The sequence below is a fragment of the Ascaphus truei genome, chromosome 5 (genome assembly GCF_040206685.1).
Source record: "Ascaphus truei isolate aAscTru1 chromosome 5, aAscTru1.hap1, whole genome shotgun sequence".
Classification (NCBI taxonomy): domain Eukaryota; kingdom Metazoa; phylum Chordata; class Amphibia; order Anura; family Ascaphidae; genus Ascaphus; species Ascaphus truei.
The window spans coordinates 172,041,769-172,060,326 of record NC_134487.1 but is presented as its reverse complement, the minus strand read 5'-3'; the positions used below and the strand labels follow the sequence as shown (position 1 = coordinate 172,060,326).

General features: G+C 42.8%; 1 protein-coding gene across 3 annotated transcripts in view; it reads left to right on the top strand.

The window, feature by feature from the left end:
- The window catches only part of PROM2 (prominin 2), a 44,296-nt gene extending 26,598 nt beyond the window's left edge, over positions 1-17,698 (top strand). For 2 of the 3 annotated variants that reach the window (XM_075601277.1, XM_075601279.1), the window contains exons 17-24: positions 1,080-1,172; positions 2,463-2,516; positions 3,462-3,542; positions 4,083-4,151; positions 11,535-11,624; positions 13,035-13,141; positions 14,562-15,429; positions 15,496-17,698. In XM_075601277.1, the coding sequence (XP_075457392.1) occupies positions 1,080-1,172; positions 2,463-2,516; positions 3,462-3,542; positions 4,083-4,151; positions 11,535-11,624; positions 13,035-13,141; positions 14,562-14,601 (534 nt within the window). In that variant the 3' untranslated portion in view covers positions 14,602-15,429; positions 15,496-17,698. Of the gene's footprint in view, positions 1-1,079; positions 1,173-2,462; positions 2,517-3,461; positions 3,543-4,082; positions 4,152-11,534; positions 11,625-13,034; positions 13,142-14,496; positions 15,430-15,495 lie in introns of all 3 variants that reach the window. The other variant, XM_075601278.1, reaches the window with a different exon arrangement.
- Positions 17,699-18,558: the final 860 nt, after the last annotated feature.

The following is an 18,558-nucleotide window of genomic DNA, read 5'->3' as shown; positions in this document are numbered from 1 at the left end:
AAATACCAGTGCCCGGTTTATTGGGGGTAGAGGGGTAAGGTGAAGGTTAGAGTTGACCCAGGGTGGGCGTTTAGGCGTACCGGGAGGGTGGCAGGAGGTACTAACCCCTTACCTACTGCTAAGGTAATGAATGGGACTAACCTCTACCGCAACCCTCCCGGTATACCTAAACACCCACCGCGGGCCGAATAACCCCTTTACCCACCCTCTCTACCCCCAACAAACCAGGTACTCTGATTTAACCCCTTCATTACCTTAGTGGCTAGTAATGAAGCTATTTTCCTCTCCGTGCATTGTTTAAATCTCCCGTGTCACATGATCGGGACATTTAAAAACTTTGCAATACCGGGGCCTGTAACTCAGAAAGCAGGGGATACCGGAGGCTGAAACTAATGTGGTTTTGCTCCGGAGACCCCATGCTTCAATACTGTTATTAAAATAAAAACACTGCGATCGCCTATAAGAGCTGAGCAGGGAGATGCAGTTCTCTCTGTGCGGCTCTCTCTGTGCAGCTCCTACAGACTGCAGGCAGATCGCAGGGGCAGAACTTAGAAAAGGACACAGATAAAGATACTGCTATCCAGAGCGATATTGGCATTTTCCTACCTCACGGTTTCTGACTTGCGATAACTCTTTCTGAATACCTTGATAATACAAATGTCAGACTGTGAGGCAGGACCATGCCAAACCGTTCAATTTGGCAGTGATAACATCGTAGCTACTAGAATAGGCCCCCATGTGTGCCATGTATCTGATTGCTCATCAAAGTGGTAAAATGGCAGGATGTTCTGATCCCCTCTCTTTCCAAGTCTGCAGAGTCCAGTTGTACAGTACATCTGAGGACCCTCACTAGTATACAACGTGGGTGTCCTCCCTCCCGGAATAAATGTTAATCAGTTGGTTTGGGAGCCCCGTCTTGAATTATTCTCGTAGCCAAGGATTGTCAGTTGGTATTATTTCATTAGAAAAGGCTTCCCTAGGGCGAGAAGGTCATACTCCTCACCTGTTTATATAGCATCACGGTCACAAAGTCCCTGTTATAATGCAGTCGCCACCCTGTTTCCTCTATTTCCCCCCAGAACAATACAGAGATAAGGAGTCAGCTGGAGGATGAAGTATCTGCACTGAGGGATCTGCAGGGTACAACTCTACAAGAACAGAAGGCCGATGTGGTGAGAACTGCTCAACTGCACAGAGCTACAGTAATCAGTGGTTGCGACTTAGGGCCATATTTACTAAGTGTTGCTACTCCATAAGACACCTTCATGTGCCGGAAGACACCGTACTCCAGATTGCAAAGCAATGTGTTGCAGACCCTTCTGGCAGCAGAGGGGTTAAAAAAAATGAGCGGTACTGTGTTTGAGTTAAGCGGGAGAAAATGCTTCAGTTATTAAACCCTTGGGGGAAGCATACAAACGGTATAAGTATTAGCATACAAACGGTATAAATATCTTAAAAATACTATCTTTCTAAAAAAAAAAAAAGAATCCAATTTTCTGTAACAAAAAAAGGGAAATTGTGAGTGTGCAAATAAAAAATAAGTAATAGTGCTTTGGGTTTCTAGTGGTGCTCCATAGACCCTACCCTAACACTAGGACGATTGGCGCTAATCGATTTTAAATACCAGAGCACTATTTCTTTAGCCACAAACACATATGTATATATCTAATTGCTTAGTAAACAGTTCATCAGAAGCTAAATTCATTAAGGTTTCTATGAGAACTGGCTGGAACCTGGTTACAGTTTACAGTATGACACACCTGCTATGGCATTTAAATAGGCAGAATTCATAGCTGTAATTGTACATTCCTGTGTCTATTATTTTAAACGGGATGCTAAATCTTTCGCCGACCAATAAATTAGAATCACCATTGTAACCCTACAGGGCATTTTGCTGCAACTGTTTTGCCGTTGCTATTTTTACGCTTTATGGTTGGCAGCGGGAGCTGGGGGTAACCCCAAACCTTAACCCCTAACCTTCCTCCAGTGACCAGATGGCGGTGGCGAAATGGCCGCAGTCAACTGGCCCGCAGCAGCTAAAAAGCCACCGCCAACTGCCAACAGATAAACAGCCCTCACAGGACTAAAGTGATCTCATGTCAGTGACATGTTAAATGGATCAGTCCCTCACAGGAATAAAGTGTACATGTTTAAGGGGTCAGTCTCTCCTAAGACTAAATGGTACCAATTGGCAGTGACATGTTTAAGAGCTTAAATCTGCATCAGTGATGCATTGTTTATCAAAATCCTACACATAAGTATTTCTAAGTAGTGCGAGTTAAGGCTACAGAAAACTATTTTCTACTAATTACTCCCAACTCCACAAAGAAAAAGGTAAAACAGTAAAATCTATGCTTTTGGATTGTTTAAGGAAAACAATTGGATTGTTAAATGATGTACACAATGTTGTCTTATTGTCAGCTACCCAGGATTGCACCTTTAAAGTCTGTATTGTCTTTCAGAGGAAGTTGAACGATACTTTGTACGATCTGGCTCTAATTTCTCCCATACTGCAGGTGAGTGCTTTATTGTGCCTAATTGCTTTAAGTAGGAAACATCTTACAGTGAGGGGTTAACGGACACCACAGGAAACCGTAAAGAGATGTCTCAAATCACTATCACTCTTTCCTATCTCTGATTCCTCTCACACACTCTTTCTTTCTCTCTTGCACACACACTCTTTCTTCTCTCTCCCTCTCACCAATTCCTCAATCTTTCTTACTCTCTCCCTATCTTCTCTCTCGTTCTAATACCTCTTTCTTTCACTGATCTCTCGCTCTCTCTTTCTCACACTGGTTCCTCACTCTCTCCCTCCACGCATTCCTTTCTCTCTTACTTACACTCTTTTTTTGTCCTCTCAGTCTCTCTTCTGAAACAAGTAGTGACATTCACACAGTCATTAGGTCGTGTGTCAGACACCTTGTGAGAGTCGGTGGGTGTGAGATGTCAGGAGATCACATCAGAATACAACAGGTGACAGTCTCACTGCATCAGGGCCCAGGGATGTCAATTTTGCAGATAAACCATTACGCGCTCATCAGCAGTGCCTCTGGTTTTAACATACAGTATTGTACAGTTTATAATCATTAAGGCAAAGCACTGGGGTTCATATTTTACAAAGTTATACAACATGTATGCAACAATTACCCAAAGGGAAAGATGCTTTCTAAAATTAATCCAATCTTTTAAAAATTAAATAAATAGGAGAGTAGTGGTACCCTGGGTTGGTAATTAAGTGAGTAATTAAATACATTCAGTGCCATATTTACTAAGTGGTGCTAAGCAATAGTACACCTTGTGGCCTATTAACTATAAGGTGGCTTATGGCTTAGCACTGCTTAGTAAATATGGCCTGCGTTATTTAATAAATAGTGTTGGTATGACATAGGGCGCCCTGGCCAGGATTATGATTATATTAAGGTTCCAGCAGACCATTAACACAGATCTCTTTAACATTTAAGGCTGATATAAACCGCACAATAGAGGATGTCAGAGTCCTACAAGGACCAAAGATACAGGAGGCCCTTGGGCTACTGAAAAATGTAAGTCAAACACGGGGAACGTAGTAGGACATGGCGGTAGGAAGGGGATTCAATGTAACTAACCTAATAGAACTGATTTTGGAAATCCTCACTGGTTTCTTCTTCATCTCTACACATAGGAAGAAATCTCTGTACAAATTGTTATATCTATGGAAAACGATTTAATTGGTTTGTTAATAATAATATATTTTCTTATATAGAACTGTACATAGAATTTTGTAGGAAAAAGTAGTCTCTATTGCAAACAGTTTACATTCTAATTTGGGTGATGGAGACAAAGAGAGATCTAGTGACTTCAACAAGGCTTCGAGGAGCTCACACTGGGATTCGAACTGGGTCACAACCTTCAAAGGCAGTGACATTACCACTAAGCTACTATGATACTGTTAAAAGGTATCACACCTTACATTTCTCCAGCACCAATGCAGATACTAGAACATTGCACTATTGGAAAATAACAAGACATATGTCAAGGACCAGTTTAAAGGGGTCTCCCTTATATTGGGGATTTAGTCTAATTCTTTCTGTTTGTTTTATCAGGAGAGCAGCTGCTTTCTCAAACAAGCAATGAGCTATTTCTCCCAGTACCTGGAGTGGTTAAAAAGAAAGGTATGAAGCCGCATGCAGTATATATAATATATTGTATGTGTCATATATAGTCCAATGTGGGAAGAAACCCTCACTGTGTGTATGTAATACATAATGTGTGTTTGTAGGTCCTAGTGTGTGTATAGGATGTCTAGTGTGTGTTTACATGGCTCCCAGTGTATTTATACTGTATATTGTATATTTATTGTATATACTGTAGCTCCTAGTGTACATATAAGGCCAAAAATAGTTTGTGTGGTGCACAGCAACGAAGAACAGGTCTTGTGGTAATAAAAAATATTTATTAAAGCTGCATTAATAAAATGGTGGAGGATGCAACACTCCTACTCGTTTCGTGCTTGAACGCACTTTATCAAGGCGTACACCTTGATAAAGTGCATTTAAGCACAAAACGCGTAGGAGTGTTGCACCCTTCACCGTTTTTTTAATGCAGCTTTAATAAATATTTTTTATTGCCACAAGCCCCGTTCTTCGTTGCTGTGCGCCACACAAACTATTTTTTGGATATCTCTGGACTCTGGATGTGGCTGCACGCCCGAGAAAATCACGGGGGAATACAGTGAGTACTCTCATTTATTATGGGCCATGCCAATGAAGAAGGGAAGATTTTATAATATGCTCCCCACCTTCAAGGAATTATCGAGCCTAATTCATGTGAAGCTTGAGGACTGTACCAGTAATGATTTAATACAATCCCCATGTGTTGTGACCTCTACAAATGCTCTTGTATAGCATTGTAACATCGCCGGAAAAAGAAATCAGTGTATCTCGAAAGCTCGCACAAATAAAAGCATTTCGTTAGCCACAGACAATATGGAAGAGAGAGAGAGAGAGAGTTGAGTTTAAGGCGGCGGAGGGCCATCCAGGATGATATAGCAGAGAGACATTCAGAAACTTTGGTTTGTACAGCAGGTGTAAGGTCGGGTGTTGAAAAGTACATTTGTGTGTCGTCAGCATAGAGGTGATATTTAAACCCAAAATATGTTATTAGGTCACCTAGAGAGAGTGTGTACACAGAAAAGAGAAGAGGTCCCAGGACAGAGCCCTGGAGTACCCCCACAGAGAGATCAATAGAGGAGGAGGAGGTGTTAGCAGAAAAGACACAAAGTACGATGGGAAAGGTAGGAAGAGATCCAGGATAGAGCTTACACGAATACCAAGAGTATGGAGAATGTGAAGGAGAAGAGGGTGGTCCACAGTGTCAAATGCTGTAGAGAGGTCGTTTAATATGAGCAGAGTGTAATGACCTCTGTCTTTGGCAGCATGGAGGTCGTCAGTTATTTTAGTGAGGGCTGTTTCCGTGGAGTGAGCAGTGCGGAAGCCAGATTGTAGAGGGTCTAGGAGAGAATAGGTGTTGAGAAAATGGAGCAAGCGAGCGAATACAAGACGTTCAAGGAGTTTAGAGGCAAAAGGCAGGAGGGAGACTGGTCGAAAGTTAGAAAGACAGGTAGGGTCAAGCTTGCTGTTTTTAAGTAATGGTATAACTGTTGCATGTTTGAAGGAGGATGGAAAGGTTCCAGAGCAGAGGGAGGAGTTAAAAATGTGTGTGAGCGTAGGGATTATAGTAGGACCAAGAGTTTTTAGGAGATGGGAGGGAATGGGGTCAAGAGAGCAAGTGGTAGAGGGAGAAGAGGCGATCAACAGCGACACATCCTCCTCTGAGACAGTGGAAAAAGAGTCAAGGAAGGGAGGAGGAGAGTTAGGAAGAGGTGTAGGATGGGAGGAAGAAACAGAGGAGATGTTCTGACGTATGGATTCCACCTTTTCCTTAAAATAGTCAGCAAAGTCCTGAGTGGAGACGGAGGAAGGAGAGGCAGCTGAGGGTGGTTTGAGTAGAGTATCAAAGACAGAGAACAGTCGGCGTGGGTTAGACTTGTGCATGTTGATTAGTGAAGAAAAGTAGGCTTGTTTAGCTTGCGAGAGGGCAGAGTTGAAACAGGATAGCATTAATTTGTAGTGAAGGGAGTCTGCGAGAGTATGAGATTACCTCCAGAGGCGTTCAGAGAAATGAGTGGAGGAACGCAGCATGCGCGTGTGGGAATTTAGCCAGGGTCTAGGGTTAGAAGGGTGAGGGCGGCAGAGAGAAAGCTGGGCATGTAGATCAAGAGAGGAGGACAAGGCAGAGTTGTAGTTCCTGACCAGGTTGTCAGTGTCTGTAGCAGAGATGAGAGAGGAGAGGGAGGAGCGTAAAGTGGACTCAAAGTCAGGTAAGTGAATAGAGCGCAGGTTTCTGCAGAACCGGGGGGTAGATGGAGGTGGAGAAGGGGAGAAGCGAGATAGAATGAGATGAGGTGATGATCAGAGAGAAGAAAAGGGGAAATGGAGCAATCGGAGAGAGAGAAGTTTTTAGTGAAAACCAGGTTTAAGTAGTGGCCATCCTTGTGGGTGCTGGCTGCAGTCCACTGTTGAAGGCCAAAAGAAGAGTTTAGAGAGAGAATGCGGGGAGCCCAAGGGAGAGAGGGGTCATCAATGTAAAAATTGAAGTCCCCAAGGAGAAGAACAGGGGAGTCTGAGGAGAGAAAGAAAGAGAGCCAGGATTCAAAGTGAGAGAGAAAGGCAGAAGGGGGATGAGTAGAGGTAGGTGGACAGGGAGAGGAGAGAAGATTTGGACAGTGTGAGCCTCAAATGAGGGAAAAGCAAGAGATGGAGGAATAGGAAGGGTTCGGTAATGGCAAAGAGAGGAGAGCAGGAGCCCCACACCTCCACCCCTGCCATCAAGGCGCGGAGTGTGGGAGAAAGGCCACCATAAGATAGGGCAGCTTACAGAGCAGTCAGACTGAGTGAGCCAGGTCTCAGTTATAGCAAATAGGAGCAGAGAGTGAGAGAGAAAAAAGTAATGTACAGAGAGGCACTTGTTAGAAAGGGAGCACGCATTCCAAATGCACAGGAGAGAGGAGGGAGGGTGGCAGGGGATGGGTATGAGGTTGGAGGGGTTGACACCAGAAGGAGTAGAGGTTGCAATTGGCAGGCGAGGACGAGAGCATGTAGGAATAAGGCAGGGACCAGGATTGGGAGAGATATCCCCAAAAGCAAGGAGAAGAAGCATGGATAGAAAGAGGATGTGTGAGGATGATTTGTAGGGGTGTTTTTTAGTGCAGGGGATATAGCTGTGTGGTGTCAGAGGACACAGATAAGAAAGGAGTTCATGTGAACAGAGAAGTGATGAAGGAAAAGAGATGGAGAAATATGAAGAGAGTTAGAGACATACTGAGGCTGGTAAAAAGAAGTGCATAATTTGAGAAGAAGTGAAGTAACAGCAAATATAAATGGTAAAGGCAGCATCACAGCAGTAATGATGCAGTCTGGTATAGATGATATCGTCCTTTCCAGCGTAGTTCAAATGCAGGAATCAGGGCCAGTTGGAGGTGTCCACTTCCAGGGGGTGGGTTGTGTATTGGTGATTACTACTATTATTTAGGTAATTGATTGGTTGGCTAGTGCTTTTAATGTTGGATTTTGGGGGTTTAGGTTCTTGTGTTATATGTTTGATTATTGTGTATTTTGGACATTCATGCTTTTGTATTAGGGTGACCATTGACTGCTATAGTAGCTTATCATGCCCATATTATATGGGTATGATGTACTACTATGCAACTCAATGGGTAGAGGGTGGGTATAGTGGGTCCGGGGTGGTGGTTAGGCCTCCTGGGTGGGTAGCGGGGGAGAATGGTTAACCCCTTAATTACTATAGCAGTTATTAACCGTTAAGTTGATTAAGGGGCATGGGGCCATTAGATTGTTTTTTTTATGTATTCTTTCTGGCAACGGAGGACATGGCCCTGCAGTAGGCTGACGAGGGCACTCTTCAGAATGGCAGGGGTAAGTAGAACAGTTTTATTTACTTTATTTATGCTGGCTGGCTAATGTTTTGTTTAATAATGGGCAAATTATCTATTATCCATATCTGGATAATAGTTAGTTTGCACATGACTGTACTGTATGTGTTTGGTGGGAGGTGTATTTATTGAAATGTAGGCCATCTTTTATTATTTTTACAACACAAATGGTACCGCAGGCCAGCGGGGACCACCCGAGGACCCCCGGACACCCGTGGGGGACACCCGGGGTCCCCTGCCGGCCTATGTTATCAATCATGTGTTCAAATAAATAAATAATGGTTTTATGTGGGGGCGCAGGGGGTGGGTTGTGTATTGGTGATTACTATATATTTTAATTTAAATGTTATTACTAGTGTAGATGAGCAGGGGGTCTCCGGACAGAACCGCGTTTTTTTTCAGGTCCGGCGACCCCCTGCTTCCCGAGATACAGGCCCCGTTATGGGGTGCCGGTATCTCCTATGCATTGAAATGTCATGTGACGCGGAACATTTCAATGCATAGGAGTTACCGTCACCCTCACAACTGGGCCTGTATCTCGGGAAGCAGGGGTCCCCGGACCTGAAAATAATGCGGTTCTGGTCCAGAGACCCCCTGCTCATCTCCCATCTCCACTAGTAATAAAATTAAATTACTTTTTATTTATTTCGGACGAGATTTGGGCAGAGAGAGGCAGCTCTCTCTCTGCAGCAGAATGAACCCTCCCGGTGAGCCCTTTTCAGAGGGCCGATCATCTCGTCACCAGCTACTCGCCATGTTTGCAAATGTTGCTATCACTGGTATTCGGGGCTTTCTGCATACCATTATAGCAACGCTGTCAAAAATGGCGAATTAAAAATCGTGGCGATTTGTTTCTATCGGACTTTACTGCATGAGACCCTTTGTGTGCTGGATTCCACAATAAACAATAGGAAATAGGGACAAGCTATGGGATGGCATATAAAAAGTGCTGGTATAGGGCTGACCGGCCGCTTTCCTCGATGATCAACTCAATGTCGATTTGGGAGGCCTCTAAATCTAAATATGCCCTAACGTCTAAACACTCGCTGATATCCCCGCTTTGGGGTAATCCCGACTTTGCACCGAGACTCTCAGAACACACCTCAGAAATTTGGAAACGAAATAGATATAATCGGCTTAGAGATCTGGAGGGGATACCAAATAAAATTAAATCATTTGAACAAATCAGATCTGAGAAAAACATCCCACATTCCGAATTTTTCCGGTACCTCCAGCTCAGGGCGTACTTTAACAAGAACACGCCATACCCACCTCTAACTACATTTGAAAAGCTCTGTCTGACAGAAACAGACACACGGGGACTTACATCGCAGATTTATGGAGAAATAGTGGACTTTAGGAATGCACGACAAGAGCCAAAACTAGGATACAGAATTAAATGGGAGACCGATCTAGGAGAAGCCCTGGAGGAGGAGGACTGGTCGGCCATATTTGAGGCGGCAGCCAAAAGCTCTATTTGCACGACTTTGAAGGAAAACGCATATAAAGTATTGATGAGATGGTACCTCACCCCACTGAAATTATCAAGGTTTGTGCCAGGATACTCCCCGCTGTGTCCAAAGCAGTGTGGAGAATCGGCCGACCTGTTACACATGCTGTGGTCTTGCCCCCGTATCTCACCCATATGGGAAGAAATCCGAAATTGGATCCAGAGGATTTTTGACCTCACAATTCCCCCGGACCCGTGGCTGTTCCTCCTGAATAGACCATGGCCGGGACTCTCTAAAAATGGTAATAAATTAGTTGCACATTTTGCAACGGCAACACGGTGCGAGATCGCAGCTATGTGGAAACAACCCGAAATCCCAAATATCCCCAAGATTAGAAATCGAATGTTGTACATATGCCAGATGGAGAAATTAACGAGTTTGGTTAATGACACTGGTGAAAAATATCTAAAAGTCTGGTCGCCCTGGTTGGAACAGATCGATATCCCGGGGATAGAGGTCACCACAATTTGGCAATAATAGTTCAAAATGCTTTTTCACTCGAAGGACGGGAGCATTGCAGTAGGCATCTCAGGCACACATGGGGAAGCAATAGGACATACGAGACCTAGGAGCTATGTCGACGAGAGCTGAGGGAGGATACAAATCATGATCTGAAAACTAATTTTTAACCTAAAAGCTGGTGAGGACCGCACTCGCGGGGCCATAACCCCTCCCCCTCCCCTCCCCATTCCCCCTCCCTCCTAGCCCCACTTTTGTTTTTTATTTCCCCCATAGCGCAGCACCTTAATTGCTCCATATAATATAAAACCAGAGTTATGTTACGGTTCAGACTGTTCAGGAACTCTGGGGAGTACTTTGGTATCGCACGGGAATGTTATATGTGAAAGACTCATTTAATGTATACTGTGATACTGTATGTATTGAAAACTCTTTCAATAAAATCAAAGTTGAAAAGAAAAAAAAAAGAGTGCTGGTATGAACCCTAGACACACTTTGTAAATATAAGATCAAGCATAATTTGTATATATATACAGTATATATATATATATAATATAAGCGTAATGTATATTATATAGAACGATACATGACACACATGAATACAGTATATAGAAATACATAAAGTGCATAGATGGACAAATCTAATTTATAACAAACCTATGTATATGTAGATGGCACATATTGATTTGTGAATTATCCACAAGGCAAGGTACATATACAGTAAATAAGATGGACATAATTGACTACTACAGTATATGTAAATGACACCATGGTGTCAAAAAGGCTAGGGAGAACAGAGGAAGAAGACTACATAGAACATTAGACTAAGGTGCTTGTATCTAGGCACTCGTGTCCATCAGGGGCCAAAATGCCAACTGGAAAATCCAATAACTTTCCCTTCTGCAAAGGAACACCTCCCAACGTAAGGGGAGAGATGAGTTCTAATCCTATAATTCTTAATGACAGAGAGTCCCTGTTCTGCATGAGTGAAATGTCTAGATACACTATGAGAATTGTTCCCATTTATGACATTCTGTCGATGTTCGAGAAAGCAGGTACTGAGCGGATGTGTAGTGCGGCCCACATATATATTTGGCGCTACTATTTAAATTTATATGTATACAGTAGAGATATATATATACACACAGTATATAATTATTTTTGCATTATACCCAAAATGTATATAGCCCTTATTCTCTGTATATCTCTGAGTGTGTATAATGCACATGATGTTTATACTGTAATGCTCAGTATTTCTGTAATGCTTAGTAATCTTCTGTTTGTCTATATAACCTTGAGGGTGTATTTTTGAATGCACAGTATTTATATATCAGTAACACATACTGTATGATATGTGCATCATTCTTAGTTCTGTGTCACTACAGTTGTTCTAAGAACCGTTACAGGCTGGGAAGGTCATAAACAAACGTGTCCTCTTATGTTCACTTTACGCTGTACAGGTTGTTCTTTGCCTTGTGTATGTGTGTCGGAGAGATTGGAAGAGAGGTTGTGTGTGTCTGTGGGCCTGGGTATAACTCCACAGTATGCAGAGTTGCCAGTCTACACTTCTGTTTCAGATTACTGAGGACATCTCCTCCTGCCGGTCAGTGTCTCTCACGCTGGACAATTCCCGTGTTATAATCTGTGACCACGTAACTGAACCCTGGGTAAGGAGCCTTGAGAGAGCAACACAAGAGCTGAAAGATTGTCCCATTGTGGGTTATACATTAAACTGCAGTAGTGCTAATTGGGGCATTATGGCATGGACACTCTAATTGACTGCTATTGCTGATTGAGGCACTATTGCAGTTTCATGAATAACCCCTGCTGTCCCCTGCAACACTACACAGGGTCTGATTCTTATAATACTTCCTATTACTCAATTTGTCCGCTTTTTATTACTCCACAAAAAGTCCTATTACTCCCTATAACCTACCCTCATACCTCCTCCTGTTGGTCCATATAAATCACTCCCTATAACTCTTACAATTAACCATATACAGGCATACCCCGCATTAACGTACGCAATGGGTCCAGAGCATGTATGTAAAGTGAAAATATACTTAAAGTGAAGCACTGCCTTTTTTCTACTTATCGATACATGTACTGTACAGCAATCATCATATAGGTGCATAACTGATGTAAATAACACATGTGTAACAGGCTCTATAGTCTCCCCGCTTGCACACAGCTTCGGTACAGGTAGGGAGCTAGTATTGCTGTTCAGGACATGCTGACAGGCGCATGCGTGAGCTGCCGTTTGCCTATTGGGCGATATGTCCTTACTCGCAAGTGTATTTAAAGTGAGTGTCCTTAAACCGGGGTATGCCTGTAACCCTTTCCTGTAACTGTTCCCTAAAGCCTCCTTTTGGTCTGTAACTGCCCCTACACTACTCCTTAACTCTTCATGTTGGTCTATATAACCTATACCTGTAGCTTCTACTTAACTCCTCTTATTGCTTCAAATAACGTTTCCCTATAACTCCTTCCAAATAACAGCACCCTAAATGCCACCCTAACTCATCCTATTGCTTCATGTAACTTCTCCCTATAACTTCTCCCTAACTCCCGCTATTTGTCCATATAAGCACTCAATATAGCTCCTCCCTAACTAATCCTTTTGATCTATATAACTGCTCCCTTGGCTCCTCCCTAACTCCTCCTATTGGCCCATTTAGCCTCTCCCTATAGCTCCTCCCGAACTCTTTCTGTTATTCCATATAACCTCTCTCTATAACTCTTCCCTAACTTCTCTTATTGGTCTATACAGTATAACCTTTCCATTTACTGTATCCTAACTCTTTTTTTTGCTCAAATCTCTCGCTAATAGACCACAACTTCAGAGCAAAACCTCTTGCACATTACTGTCGATTTGTAACCAAAATGTCTAGTTTTGAAGATTAGTACCTAGGTCCTTATTTAGCATGCTGTGAATTCGCCTCCTCTGTGCTGGTGAAGATTGTATTCCCATCCATTAAAACTGAGCACATCTCCTCTTCTCCAGCATGGGACAGATGTCTTCAGAGCATGTTTATTGGCATATTCTCTCCTGTGATTATTCTCCTCTTTTGTTACAGAACGGCTTCTGGTTCTGCCTTGGCTGGTGCACCTTCTTTCTCATACCCAACATTATTTTCAGTATTAAAGCTGTCCAGCACCTCACTCCCTTCACACCCAGGTCTCGGTGAGTACACCTTCTCCCCACACCCAATATTCTATTTCATAAGGGGCAATCTTTCCTAAAACCAGAATGAACCAATGGCAGTGACATATTTAAAGAGTTACAGTAAATCTGGGCGATTGACATCTAGAAGTATGTTTAAAAGTCTGTTTGTGACCATCATGAGCTGACACGTGGAAAGGGTTTGATTTCCTCTGGCTGCTCCCTTTTGTGTGATACCACAGTGTCAACAAAACTTTGCATAGGCAAAATCCCCTCTCATATCTAATCCCATATTTTCCTGTAAATCATCCAGCTGTTTTGACATTCAGAGTATTATTGTTGCTAAGAGATGCCTTATAAGGTTGCTAAGAGATGCCTTATAACTCAGCATAACATCTCTGCAAACAGTCTTTCCCCATTTAGGTATCGTATAATCTGCGAGCCCCTTTTGAAAGCAATATGTTGTGTGCGTTTTTTTTAATACATTGTTATTCTTTTTAGATTTACTGGCAAATTTTTCTCTTACATGTACTGCTGCGGCCAAGTTTATTCGAGCATTTGCCCGTTCTTGGCCGCAGCAGTAGCCTGGCGCGCGCCCGAGGGTGACGGGCGCGCGCCGAAGCAGCGGAAGAGCGCCCTCCGATCGGGGCGCTCTCCCTACCGCTGCCGGGTCCGCCGGGTCCCCCGGAACCCCCTGCCGCCGTCCCGCGATCGCGGGACACCAGGGCTCCCTCGGGGAGCCCTGGACGCGCGTGCAGGGGGCGCAGGCTCCCGAAGACGCGTGACCGCGCGTCTATGACGCGCGGCACGCCGAGGGGCGGCCACTAGCAAGCCGGGAAATCTCCCGGCTTGCGGATCTGGCCGCAGTGTAATAAACTGTGTCGCCACTGTAAAGTTATTTTTTTTATATTTCAAATGTATTAAATCTAAAAAAACAATTCAAATGATTATCCATGATAAAATTATGAACAAATACATGCATAATGATGATGATAGCCAAACAAAATAACATCTTGTATGATGGTATGTTATCCCATCATAAGTAATATAATAAAGTTCAAATAATAAATATTTAAAATAACAATTTGTTCATAAAAGAAACCACTTAATAAATATGGGCAAATTAGAAAAACACATTATTTCACTTGGAACATATGGAGAGATATGTATCATTAAAAGTGCCAATAGATGCGTAGATAAATCCTGCGCGTTATTTTAGCACCAGCCCCAGTTTTGAAACTGCAAGACTGATAAAAATGCCCCAAAAACTCTCGGATTAACATAAAATATTGAAACAATTTTCCTCTCTCTCTCCCCCCATTTGTTACATCTTCCTCTTTTTTTCTTTTGTCTGTATCTCTGTATTCCTTACCAAGCCTGTCTCTCTCGCTCTAGCGCAATCTCTCCCTTTTGCCTCTCAATTTCTCTCTTCTACCTGCAGCAACTTCCACCCCGAGGAGGAGAACTTGTTTCCGATTTAATAGGACACAGCATCTGGGAAGATCTGACCTCGTGCTCAGGGTCATGGGGACCCCAGACCTATTATAAAGCAGCAGTGTGAGATTGACCAGAGCGCTCCATTCTGCACCACTCATGGACCCCACCTTATTGCCATTAAAGGCGTGGAACTTTCAGAAACGGAACACCCTGATTGGCAAAAGCAGTTGTCATGGACAGTGGTTTTTACCTTGTGCACCCCCTGCTAGAAACTATTTGTTCCACAAACCCCTAATTAATAAATCTCATTGCCTACTCATCAGACACCCAACATAACAAAACTGTTTGACTAATCCCAGGCAGTATAGTGTCCTGAGGTCATGGGGGGGAACACACGCTTAATATAGCCCCAAACGGCACCTCAGTGCATGAGTGATGTAGCTGTCAATCACTGAGGAAGCTTCCAAAGTCACGCCCCACAATGCCTTGCTGCTGCAGATGCAAAGCATTGTGGGGAGCGACTTTGGAAGCTCTTACTGTAATTGACAGCTATACCACCAGTGGCGGATTTCACATTAGGCCCATGCCTAATGCGGCAAAATTTTGGGGCGGCAAGTTCTCTTTTTTTCCGCTTTTTTTCCTCATATGCAGTACAGAGGTCCTGCTCTCTTCCCCATTGATTGTCGGGGGAGAGCGTGGGGCTTCTTTAAGGTCTCTTACCTTCTCCTTTGTGCCGCCCTCCTCCTTCTGTAGCATGGTGGTGTCAAATGACGCTGTGACGTCGCATTGTCATTGAAACGGGTCATCACGCGACTTTGCCGCGTCATTTAATGTAGTGACGCTGCAGAAGGAGGAGGGCGGCACTGCAGGAGGTGGAGGGCGGCACTGCAGGAGGAGGAGGGCGGCACTGCAGGAGGAGGAGGGCGGCACTGCAGGAGGAGGCGGTCCGGGCGCCAAAATGGTAAGTGCCTATAGGCAGCAAAATGTTAAATCCGCCACTGTTTACCGCCCACGCACACTAAGGTGCACAGTAGCCACACAAACCTATGAACTCACTGTACTGCCTGGGATCCGTCATTATAGATACAGGCATACCCCGCTTTAAGTACACTCACTTTAAGTACACTCGCGAGTAAGTACATCTCGCTCAATAGGCAAACGCCAGCTCACGCATGCGCCTGTCAGCACGTCCATAACAGCAATACCGGCTCCCTACCTGTACCGAAGCTGTGCGCAAGCAGGGAGACTATAGAACCTGTTACACATGCGTTATTTACATCAGTTATGCACGTATATATTGATTGCAGTACAGAACATGCATCGATAAGTGGGAAAAGGTAGTGCTTCACTTTAAGTACATTTTCGCTTTACATACATGCTCCGGTCTCTTTGCGTACGTTAATGCGGGGTATGCCTGTATTTAGGCGCGAACCCGCTGTCGGGAATCCCAGGTCTAGGAGACAGAGTTAGTGGAAGCTACTGTACTGTACTCTTTATACAATAGAAGGGTTTCTCATACGTGGGATTCTTGGAAGCTGAAAGGGATAAGTGAGACACTCAGAGCACACAAGGTAAATGCCACTAACCCTTTTAACTCACAAATGTTACTGTGAAGTGCTAAACTAACATACCAGCCAGGTTTTAGTTTCTATGATTCGAGGTCAGTCTCAGAGATTTGTACTCATTTTACTCACTAATAAAAAGAAACACTTTCCTATTAAAATTATTTTTTTTGCCCTCTCCTACCCCAACTATCATTGATTTAATTCCTCTCTGAACTACTAAGGATAACTTTTCTCAAGCTATAACTTGAGATGGTTTATGTCTGGTCACAGATGCACTTTTAAACTACACCCCTTTTGTATTTTCTCGTTCTTGTAATAATTAACCCCCTTGATGCCAGAGGGGCCTGCAACGCAGCAAAGAGATTAACCGCAAACACTTTTAATCCCGTGAATTACATGGGGGGCCTGCACCACATTTCTCTGCACTGTGTAGCAGACTCTGTTGGAAGTGAAAAAGGTTATATAGCAAAGGCTAAAGTCACTCTGGGGAGAACAAAAAAACTAAGCACTCTCAGTGGGTCACATTTAAGACAGCCGCCACTGTGAAGCTTTCCTTCCATCAATCACCCGGGCCTTGACCGATTGAGAGGCTGTTTATTCCGATTAATGATGGCTCACAAGGAAATGAGGGACAGCGACAGAATGTGAATTTTACTGTGGAAAAGCTTACTATAAGATAAAATATTGTGATTTAGGTGAAAACAAAAGTATATTATCAAAGGGATTTTTAAGCATGTCTTTGTTAGTGTAATTTCATTTTAAAGGAACTATTTACTCTTAAGTATTTAATTACACATTTTTATAATGTATTTTTTATGATTCATTAACCTCTTTGCTGCCAGATGGGGCTGAGTAAGACTTTTAATAATCGTATCTACTGCAATATCACTAAAAGTATTTACTATTTGTTACTGCCTAGCTACGGCTTAAAGGGCTATGTGTACTAAAAGCTGCTAAACCATAAGGCATTTTACCGCTCATTGCATTACGAGTTAAAAAACGGAGTGCGACTGTGCCTAATGTAAAAAGATGTACATTTATTAAACGTGGGTGCAAAGCTCTTTGAACTGTGTTTTAAACAGATTTTAGCAATATTTATGCTATAAAAATAAGGAAGGAGGATAAGCTTTGTAAAATAAATCCCCTTTTCTTAAAAAGAGGAATTGTAAGCTTGTAAATAAAAAAGCAGTGGTCCTCTGAGTGTTAAAATTTGTATCCCCAGTACTATTAAACATCTAATAAGGTAATGTATAATTTTAGCAACATTTAGTAAATTTGGCCCAAAACATATATTGCCTGTTTAGCCAATAATTTAGCATAGTTTGTTTGTACCCTGAATTGTAAAGTATGGAGTACACGGCCAGCACTATGTGATAATAATGATGATAGTTTCCTTCTCTGGATGAATGGCCTAACAGTTCAGATACTGACCTTTGCAGTGGGTGGCCAAGTGACATTTTGCTCCATGCCCCTTGGGTGCCTCACAATGAGATTGCGAGTGTAATCTGTTTTTATTCTTCTCTGTACCGTGATGTGCCCACTCAATATGGAAATAAAGTATTTTTTATCTTAAACAGATCTGTGTCATATCTAATAATTCTCTGGTGTTTATATATTCAAAGTATCATTTGCTGCCAGAAATGTCTGCAACACATTGCTCATAATGCAATAAATACTGCACAGTATACCGCTCTGCAATTCTTTGTAGGCGCCTCTGGCAGTGAAGGCGTTACTTAGATTACTTAGATGTACCGAAAAATAGCTGCTGAGAAATGTCTGAGAAATGTCTGATGCTCTAATTACTGTATGAGGTTTAAATTAATAGTCTCCAAATCTAAATTAATATTATGTTAATTAATGATTGCATGATAGTTTTGAGACATCACAGGGATTTTTTGGCTGCCTAACACATAAGTAGCAGGTGTCACTCCCTTATTAGAGGGATCTATATCATACTGTATTACAACATAATTCCTTTTGGTTTGAGGGAAACCAGATATAAGGTACAGCCATGTGCCCCAGGTTCACGCCAAGCTACGTCAACCTATTTATGGATTGGTGGGAAGACATCACATTTGGTCAAACAACACCTTTGGCTTGAACCTGGTGCTTTGGCTATGGTACTCTACATATATGTATTTATTATTTGGAAGGGAGGGAAAAAGCATCTAGAAGAATTTTTTAACATATTCATTGTAACACATGTAATCTGAAATTTACACATATCAAAAGTAGCATTATAATCGAGTTCCTATACTTCCTAAATTATCATAGAAGAGAATCGAATACAATAAGACATTCTTTAAACCAGTTAATTGCAACAACTTCCTACTTGCTACCAGTAGCCACAAATGAAACTGGCTGGAAAATATCCGTTATGGAGAATTTAGAAGACTGCGCCAAAACTGAGGATTACATCAATCAAGCATTTTCACT